Source organism: Octodon degus, unplaced genomic scaffold (genome assembly GCF_000260255.1).
Source record: "Octodon degus isolate 3935 unplaced genomic scaffold, OctDeg1.0 scaffold00134, whole genome shotgun sequence".
NCBI lineage: Eukaryota > Metazoa > Chordata > Mammalia > Rodentia > Octodontidae > Octodon > Octodon degus.
This window is the reverse complement of record NW_004524710.1, coordinates 3,307,504-3,317,626: the sequence shown is the minus strand read 5'-3', so window position 1 is coordinate 3,317,626 and position 10,123 is coordinate 3,307,504. Positions and strand designations below refer to the sequence as shown.

Sequence of the window (10,123 nt, the reverse complement as noted above, 5' to 3'; positions counted from 1 at the left end):
CCTCGAGACCCCCAAGCCTCAGGGCCGGTTCTGGACTTACCAAGCCCGCGGCTCCGCCCCCGAGCCCCTCACCCTCTTTCCTGCCCGCCTCTTCTGCCCTTGGGGTGGCCGTCGCCTCGTCCCCGCCCCTCGGGCCTCCCCCTGTCCCTCGGCCCCAGCCTCTCCATTCATCGCGCCATTGTCCCCCGCCTCTCCCCCCTCCCCGAGCGGCCTCCTCCCCCGCCGCTGCCACGTCGTGGTTTGAAGGAGCCAATGGGCGGCGCCGCCAGGTGTCTCCTACCTGCGCCGCTGGGGGAGGGGCCGCCGGGCCGGGCCGGGGCGGGCAGGCTGCACCGCCTCCCCAAACACAGCCATTGCGCGCGCCGCCGGGGTGCAGCCGTGCTCCGGCTTCGCGGACGCACGGGCGAGTGAATACAAAAAGGGCGGCCCCGCGCCTCCTTCCGCCCCTTCCTGCCCCGGTGCGCGGCGCGGCCAGGTGCGGGCTCCGGGCGGTGACCGCCTTTTGCCCGGCGGCCGCGAGCGGGGGTGGGCGCGCTTTCTTCTGCTCAGAGGCGGACGAGGTCCTGCCGCGCGCGGGGTTCCCCGACCCCACTCCCACCCGCGCGCCGCCCGGCCCCGCTCTCCTCCCAGCCTCTCGCCATGACGGCGTCTCCGGATTACTTGGTGGTGCTTTTTGGGATCACCGCTGGGGCCACTGGCGCCAAGCTGGGCTCGGATGAGAAGGAGCTGATCCTGCTGCTGTGGAAGGTCGTGGATCTGGCCAACAAGAAGGTAGCTTCTCGCGGGGCGGCCCTGAGACGAGGAGTGGGGCGAGAAGTTTGTTGGAGATGGGGGGGGTGCCCTCGCTTCTGCCCACTCGCGAGTCTAGACCCGAGGCCTGGAGAATCCGCAGGGAAACCGAACTCGCTGGCCGAGCGCCTTGGAGCCCTTTTCAGCCTTCGGAACCCGGTCCGGCGCTGTCGAACCGGGCTGCCTTCCGGGCTGAGGACGCCGGGCCGAGACCCCGCGGCCTTCTTGGGCCCTGGGGTCCACTCCGGGGCCTTGGCGACCTGATCCGGGTGGGGGCGGGGCGGGGGCGCGAGCGGCCCTGGAGTGGAGGGGGAGCCTGACCCTGGGTCTCTGCGCTCGGAGGTGGGACAGTTGCACGAAGCACTCGTTAGGCCGGATCACTTGGAACTGACTGAGGACTGTAAAGAAGAAACGAAAATAGACCCCGACAGCCTGTCCTCCGCTCCGCAGCTGGACCAAGCCCTGCGACAGGTGACAGCCTGGCCCACGCCGCCCACTCCCACCCCGGCCCCAGCCGGGCCGGGTTCTGCCCTGCCCCACCCCTCGGGGCGGCCGCCGCAGGTCCTCCGGACGCTGCTGGGAGAGCACGCGTGGGTGGGGCCGGACTGGGGCCCGGGAGGACGTGGAGGAGGGGCGGCTGCGGTCGCCTGGGGGGTCTGGGGTCCAACTTCGCGAGTCTTAGGGTCACTTCCTGAGTCTCTCCCGGGGCCGAAGAGTCGGCGGGGTCTTGCGGGCCGGAGGCGGGGTTGGAGTCTCAACGCCCCGAGGTCCAGGTCCGGACCCCAGGAGCTCGGGTCCCAGATGGGTTGGGGTTTGTGGTCCGGCGGGAGCAGGGGGCGCTGTGGCGCGCGCGATGCTGGAGGCGCCCCCGGTTTTCGCCGCCGTCTGAAAGTGCCCGCCTCTGGATTCAGCCTCTAGTTTCAGCCTCTGGATTCCCAGAGCTAGGCCAAGTTCCAGCTCCGCTCCTGAGGCGGTGTTGGGCCCAATCCCGGGAAGGGTTTGCAGGTCCGGACCTGTGGGCTGCTCAGCTGGGCCACCATGGAGCCGGTGGAACCTTCTTCAGGGTTGGAGGTGACCTAAAACCCGGCAACCCGGGTGCTGGCGGCTGCTTCATAGGGCCGGGCGGGGTGCCCGCACCTGTGCGGAGTGACTGCCCTGAGCCCGGTCCTGGCACGCGAGATGGGGTCGTAGGAGAAAGTTACCGTTCCTGGGTTCATGTGGGGAGAAGTATCACCCGCCTTCCCAGAGCTCTGTGTCCACTACCCTTCTTTTTCTTTTCAATCAGAAACGGGTTATGTTTCCTAAACCTGCCGCGTACAAATAAAAAGTCACACCCAGAAATGATGTAACCTAAAGGCAATCTGTTGTTGAAACGAGATGATCGGATTTGGGTGAATCTCTTGTAAAAATAGAGGGGGTGGGCAAAGGAGACAAGCGTTGACCAACGAATTGGTTTGAAAGCGTCCTTGGTTTGTAGACAGTTCGATGTCTTCCGGGTCCTCTGCGCGTTTGGCTCTGATATCACCCCAGGGGCCGGTACCTTTGGGGCCGCGTCCGGAGTTTACAAAGCCGGCGTCTCCTCGTCCCCCTGTGTGTTCTTTCAGTTTAACCAGTCCGTGAGCAATGAGCTGAATATTGGGGTGGGGACTTCCTTCTGCCTCTGTACAGACGGGCAACTGCACATCAGGCAGATCCTGCATCCTGAGGCTTCCAAGAAGGTAAGCATGCGGCTTGGGAACAATGCTAGGACTTTGACGACCCTGGGAGGCTTTGAAGAAATGTTATATCCGAATCAATCTCCCTCGGAAAAGCCGCGGCGGGAAGCTACTGTTTAAACGGGTACAGGGTTTCATTTTGAGACGATTTTCAAAGTGCTGGAAGAGGGTGATGGTCTTGCTAAGCGGATAAATTTAATATTATGTAATTTTCCCGCAATTAAAAACGCATGACAGTTGTATGGAGATGTCTAGCCTGTAGTGAGGGGGCGGAACTAAGATTATCTATAAAAGCAATTTCTTGTTAAATTTCAAGATTCTTGACATTCCCTCTTTTCCAAAGTTAGTATGGGAAACTCAATTTTTGACACCTAAAATAAATTGAGGGGCCAGGGATATAGCTCAGCAGCACAGTGCCTGCCTGGTAAGAGCATCCTGAGTTATATTCCTGGTCCTCCCCCCCAAAAAATAAATAAAATACAAATATGGAAGAAAGAAAGATTTTAGTATATTGTAATATATTTGTGGAAATGCTTTCTCCTAAGGAGGTAACACCAGGCTACGGTGCATTCTTAGCACTCTGAGAGGCTGAGACAGGAGAATGGGCAAGTTTGAGCCCTGGTACTGAAAGCTGGTATGTGCAATGCACAGAGGAGTGGGGGCAGTCAGCATAAAGGAGCTGCTTTTATGGGATAAGGTCTTACAGAATTGCTCAGGATGGTGTAGAACTTGTGAGCTTTCTGCCTCAGCCTCCCCAGGAGCTGGAATTACAGGCATGGCCCTTTGCTAACCTTTCTGAGTGCTAAGTGAGAAAACACACTCTTATGCGAATAGACTATGATTTCTTTCCCTGGGAAGAGTATTTAGGGGCCATAGGACAATGAGGCACACAGACAGCTGCCTGCTGTGGCCAGTCATTGCTGATGTACTTGCTTTCAATAACTTAAATTGATTGGAGCTGTGCCCTTTTATTGTGGTAGGTGAGCATCGCAAGAGTTTGAAAAGATATTTTTGGATAGCAGAAGCATCGTAGATTGGCAATTGATGACACTGGCAAGTGCAGCCAGTGCCACGTTCCTGCTTATTCTCTCAAAGTAGGGAAAGCTGTGAAATTGGCTAATTGTAAAATTTTAAAAGTCTGCCTGGAGAAACAAGTTCCACTCCTTTGACAGGAATCTTAGTAATTATTTGTTTTTTTAAAATGCTAGACCAGTTGCCTTATCCTTGATCCATAAATAGACACACTTGAGGGTTCTTTTTTCTTCAAAATGTATTTGGGGAGGGACAAGACTGGATGCTTCCCTTATTAGGCTGGAGGGAAACAGCTGTCTTGCATTATATTAGGTGGACTGCTTTGGACATGGGGAAATCTACCAAGGGAAAAGTTTCCTCAACCACTTCTATTAGGATTAAATGCAAGAAACTAGAACAATTTAGCAACATAACAAAAGTAACTCTGGGGGCCAAGGAGATAGCTCAGTAGATTAAGCGCTTGCCTGGCAAGCGCAAGGGCCTGAGTTCAATCCCCGGTTCCACAAAAAAATAAATAAAAATAAAATTTAAAAAGTAACTGTATATTCACTGATAGGCAAATGGCAAAACGGGAAAAAACCCCAGCGCAAATGATACATTAAAAAGTTTTTTGCTAACAAGAATAAATTTGGATATATTCTTTGAGGCTTTTGTGGAAAAACAGCCTTTTTGTAAGGAGCATTCATACTATACAAAAAATGCTTAGCACCTTTTTTTAATAAGCACTAAATAAAATAGTATTTTAAACAGGTACAGCTGTTTGCATTGAGCCTTCATTGTTGCCCATATGAGTTACTGTTATAGGCTCTTCAGTGAGTTTTTTTGTAGGTAATTGGAAGGATCTGTGACTATGGTGACTTAGGACCATGATGCAGTGATACTGATTTCAAATATAGCATGAGCATATCATATCTGATAGGACTTAATGGGAGGAACTTAGATAGGTATTGTATAAATGGCAAACGTTAAAAAGACCATTTCCTTCATTTTTCTAACTTGTAAGTGGGTAGAAATTCCCAGTAAGGGAACATAGACCATCTTGAGGTTTTTTTGGGGGTGGGGTAGGGTACTGGATATCAAACTCAGGACCTTGAGCTTGCCAGGCAGGCACTATTGTGAAACTTAATGAAAAGTCTGCCTGGCATGATGGTCCAGGCTTGTAATCCTAGCACTCAGGAGGCTGAGGCAGGAGGGACTTTGGTTTTAGATAAGCCAGGCCATGTAGTAAGATCCTGTCTCAAAAACAAAAAATTATCACTGGGGATATAGCTCAGTGGCTCAGCACCTACCTGGCTAGCACAAGACCATGAGTTCAATTCCCAGTGCCAAAAATAAACCCCCCAAAACAAAACAAAAATGAAATTATTTTTAAGATACTTGAGGGGTTTGGGTCATAAAAACTATAAACAATGGTGTCATATTTTTCCATACTATTAAACTTTGCTTAATAACCACAAAAGTGGTACTTGTAGCTAAGAACATTAGGTGACCATTCTCCTTTCTTTGGGATTCATGATATATATTTTACAACTTGTGTTTTGAGTTCTAAAATACAGCCAGAATAGTGGGTAGGAAAACCATTGTGGGACTGAATTTGGCACAAAGTGATCTTTGTCAGCTAATTGGGTATTTACCATTTTTAATTTATCTTACTACTGAAAATATACATTATTAGAGCCCAACAGTAGCTTTAAATTTTTTTTTTTTTTTGCAGAACCATGGATTGAACTCAGGTCCTTGTGCTTGCCAGGGAAGTGCTTATTGCATTGAGCCATCTCCCTGGCCCCTTAATTTGTTTGTTTTGGTACCTACTAAGTTTTACAACTTCTCTGTATGAAAATAGATGCCTGAAACCACAGATGGTCTAAAATGATTATATTTGGAAAAGGGATATTATGACACAAAATATATAATAACATAAAATATAGCAGCCCAAATGTATTCTAGCTTCCAGAAAGTTTTGAATGAAATACGTAATGGGACACCAAGATTGCATATCTTTCATTAAAATAAAATTTTTCGGTGAGATAGGATCTAAAACAACAATAGGAGCAGCTATTCTAAAAGACCACTTTAAGCTTTATATTTTAAAATATGGTGAGATAGGCTTGTATTCAGTTCTTTGATTCTTAGTTATTAGGGAAACAGTGAGCCACATTCCATGTTAACAGTGTCTACCTTGTCCTTCCTCAGAATGTCTTACTACCTGAATGCTTCTATTCCTTTTTTGATCTTCGAAAAGAATTCAAGAAATGTTGCCCCGGTTCGCCTGACATTGACAAGCTGGATGTTGCCGCGATGACAGAGTGTATCCTTCAAATGATCAGCCAAGAATCTTTTTGAAAATATCGCTCCAGGGAGAAAAATGGCTGATTCAAAAAATTTCTAAATGCTTTAGACTTTGTCAGTATATGGATGAGATTGTCCTGTCCAAAATTTGCCTGTGCACTGTGCTAGGAGGAGCCAGTAGCACAGTTGTCGGCATCTTTCAAAAGATCTCTTAAACCAAATTTAATTTTTTAATTTGTTTGTTTTGGTACCGGAAATTGAACTCCAGGGCTTTGTGCTTGCCAGGCAGGTGTCGGGACTGCTGAACTATGTCTCCGGTCCTTTTTCTTTTTTCTTTCTTTCTTTCTTTTTCTTTTTTTTTTTTTTTTTGTGAGACAGGGTCTTGCTATGTAGTCCAGGCTAGTCTCGAACTCACTATGTAGCCCTGCCTTTTAAACTGAATTTAAATAGCTGATGAATGGATTTAGAGATCGAGTTTTATGAGGGAATGCAGGTCCCAAAGTCTTTGGTCCTAGTTACCTTGGGCTTCGTTGTACTTGGTAGTGGTTGCCTGTCTCTCCATTACCTGCTGCAGTTCACTGGCTACCTCTTGACTCCCACCCCATCACGATGGTTTTAGTAACTCATCTTTAGGAGTGACAGCATGAGCTTGGGGTTGTCCTCAGATTCTCTACATGCCAAGAGTATATGTGATGCATTACATATTGTAAATGTAGGTTATATAATCCTAAAAATTATGAGTGACCTGTTGTATTAAGTGCTAATGTAGGGGCTAGGGGTGTAGCTCAGTGGTAGAGCTCTTGCCCCGCAGGCGCAATACCCAGGGTTTGATCCCTAGCAGTGCAAAAAAACAAAGCAGTGCTGATGTATGGGATGGGAACCTGTGTAGAGGAAGTTCTTCCAAAGCTGCTGTAAGAAGCATCTTGAAGTAGAACCTAAATTACTGTCAGGATATCTGTGTGTGTGTGTGTGTGTGTGTGTGTGTGTGTGTAAGTGTGAGAGAGGGGGGGTAGACAGACATATGTACAGACAGACTGACTGACTGACTTAAATTTTCTCATGCACTGTCAAGAGCTGAGGCCAGGGCTGACCATGGTGGCGCATACCTGTAATCTCCGCACACAAGAGGATGAGGCAGGAGGATTCCCTAGAGCTCAAGGCCAGTGTACATTATATAGTGAGTTCAAGATCAGCTTGAGCTACAAAGCAAGACCCTGTCCCCCCAAAAAAAAAACCCAAAACAAAAACAACCCTGCAACACAAACACTAGACCTGAAGCTAACTGTTTGTTTCTGTCCTTATAACCTCATTTAACTGACGTTTTTTATGACCGTGTCTCCAGGTATAGGCACATTAGGGACTAGGGCTCCAGTATGGCCAGGTTGGGGGACAGCTCAGTCCTTAGCTGGTGCCAGGCTCCTGGTTGCAGTGAAAACATACATCTGGGGCGGGGGGTTGAAGCTGGGGCTCTGAGCTCAGAAGTAATGCATCCGCTGTACAAAACTAGCAGTAGAGAAACTAGCAGTAGAGAGAGGAAGAGAAGTTCATACACTTATCCTAGGACACTTCAGTAGGAAGGGCAGTTTACTATGAATTTATAAAGAACTCTAGGGCTGTGGATATAACTCAGTGGCACAGCACCTTCCTGGCAAGAGTGGGATCCTGAGTTCAATTCCTCATACAAAAAAGGTTTCCCTAGGGGTATTGGTCAGTATCCATCCCTATAAATGGGAGGTTCTGAGATTGTATTTTTTTTTTTTTTAAAGACGGGTTCTCAATGCCAGCGAGGGTCTCGCTATGCAGTTCAGGCTGGCCTTGAGCCCACCTTGTAGCTGTAGCTCAGGGTGCTCTTGCACTTGCAGCCATCCTCCTGCCTCAGCCTCCCGAGTGCTGGGATTACAGGCGTGCACTACCACACCAGGCTGCTTTAGGCTTTTTTTGTATTTTTAGTAAGGGTCTACAGGGTCTCACTATGTAGATTGGACTCGTAATGATCCACCTGTGTTCAGCCTCCCAAGAGCTGGGATTACAGGTGTGAACCACCCTCCCAGTCTCAATCTCTCTCTCAGCACCCCAGGGCTGGCACAGCTCCTGGGACAGGGCCTCTGTGCTTTAGGCATTTTGAATGTGGACAGGTCAAAGGGAACTTGTTAATTGTTCTTTTCTGTTTTCTTCCTAAGATCTTTACACATGTAAAGAATAGTGCCATTAGCAAAATGTCCTGAATGTTCACGTGGGCTCCTTGTGTCATGCTGCTACTTTTCTAGTCTTGCTGTGTAGTCCTTTTTATTATCTGACCTTTAGGTGAATGGATAAGCTGTTGGGCTAATCATCTTTTTAAAATTCTTGGTTCGGGCTGTGTAAGGGTGCTTTGGCACTCCCTTTCCAAGTGCCACGGGGACGCAAATCAAACTTTTGACTCCAGCTAGGAAGGGTGCTGCATGCCCAGTCCCAGCTGCTGCCCAGGTTGAGTGGAGAAGAATGCAGGTTTGAGGCTGGACTGCACAACTTACTGAGGCTTCATCTCAAAGTGATTAAAAAGGCCTGGGGTGTAGCTCCGTGGTAGGTGCCCCTGGGGTGGATGACCACATTAAAGACCTTGTCAAAGGGCAGGGGATATAGCTCAGTGGCATAGTGCCTGCCTGGCAACCCTGAGGTCCTGAGTGCGGTTCCTGTACCAAAAACGACAATGTGAAAACTAAGTTGAGCTTGGTTTCATGTGCATTGTATCTGCAATTTGAGGTATAATCTCCTGACCATTAATGCATTCCCTGGAAAAAATTATGGAATTTTATACGTATATTTAAAAATAGATTAGAGTAGCTCAGTGGTAGTACGTGCTTGCGTAGTAAGGTCGTGGGTTCTATCCTTAGCAGCAAAAGCAAAGCTTTAGAAAGGCTTATAGACTTAATTTCTTTGGATATACATTGAATGTCTTAGATTAATAGTTTTATTACCAATTAAAGACTTCTTAACCTTAAGTGTTGCAATTAATACTACATTTGCATATTGCTTCTCCATTTAATAGATTAGCAATGCTATTAACTTTGCTTAGCAAAATATTTATTTTACTTTTTGTGGTGCTGGTGTTTGAACCCAGGGTCTTGCCCTGAGCTCTCCCTTTAGCCCTCTTTACTTTTTTTTTCATTTTAAGACATGGCCTCAGGCAAGCTACCCAGGCTGCCTCAAACTTTTGATCCTCAAGTCTCTGCTTCCCATTCTGAGAAATCAATGTTTCCCTGACTAAGCCAACAACACAACCCAAGTTCTGTGGTCAAAGGCAATTGTCATAAATCTGACTATCAATTCATCTATGCAAAGCATTTCAATGGTGTCTGCACGGGAGAGTTCCTGATCTTTCAGGCCACTCAGTAGTTTCCTGGATAACACAGAGAAGGCCCTGTGTTCGGCATTTTAGTTTAAGTTTTTTGGTTTTTTTCCCCCCAGGGTTTTGAACTCAGGCCCTTGCACTTGCCAGGGAAGCACTTATTCTACTGAACCATCTCCCTGGCCCCCTGGCATTTTAGGGTTTTTTTTGTTTGTTTGCTTTGTTTTTTTTTTTAATTTATTTATTTGTGTGTGTGTGTGTGTGTGTGTGTGTGGCCAGCTCAGCCCACCAGGGGGCGGGGCTGGCTGGCATGTGGTGCTGGGGGATTGAACCGCGGTCCCTGTGCTTTGCTTAGCTCGTTCTAGGTAGGTGCTTTAGACCACTGAGCCATCTCACCAGCCCCCATGGCATTTTAGTTTTAATGAATGCTTTGGTGTTGGTAGATTGCTTTGTGCATGCTAAGCATGAACTTCACCATAGGTTCTGCCCTAATCCCACAGTCAATGGTGTTCTAAATTCTTTTGATTTAAAACCTTTTTGTTGCCTTTTTTGAGACAGGGTCTCATTATGCAAATTTAGGTACAGATTAAGGTTCAAAACAAAACCAAGCAGAAAATGAGTCCTTATAAGACCCCTGCTTCTCCCTCACTGTTTGTGACTTGTTTTTGTTTTGAGACAGGGTCTTGGTATGTAGTCCAGGCTCGCCTTGAACTCGTGCCTATCCTCCTGCCTCAGCCTGCTGAGTGCTGGGATTATAGGCAGGCACCACCATGCCTGATTCCCTCACTGTTAATACACTGCATCTGGATGACATTTGTCACCATGAGTGAGTACCTGAAGTCCATGGGTTATGTTAGAGTTTTTCTTTTTTTTTTCCAGTACCAGCAATCGAACTCAGGACCTTGAGCTTGCCAGTCAAGCACTTATTCCACTGAGCTATCTCCCTAGCTTAGAGTTTGTTTTTGGGGTT

The 10,123-nt window shown here is 48.0% G+C and overlaps 1 protein-coding gene across 5 annotated transcripts in view; it reads left to right on the top strand.

Moving 5' to 3' along the window:
* Positions 1-294: 294 nt before the first annotated feature.
* Esrp1 (epithelial splicing regulatory protein 1) overlaps positions 295-10,123 on the top strand; it is a 68,060-nt gene continuing 58,231 nt past the window's right edge. For all 5 annotated transcript variants that reach the window (XM_004641303.2, XM_023701367.1, XM_023701366.1 and 2 more), the window contains exons 1-4: positions 295-771; positions 1,132-1,260; positions 2,394-2,507; positions 5,730-5,844. In XM_004641303.2, coding sequence (XP_004641360.1) covers positions 640-771; positions 1,132-1,260; positions 2,394-2,507; positions 5,730-5,844 — 490 coding nt within the window. In that variant the 5' untranslated portion in view covers positions 295-639. The remainder of the gene's footprint in view (positions 772-1,131; positions 1,261-2,393; positions 2,508-5,729; positions 5,845-10,123) is intronic.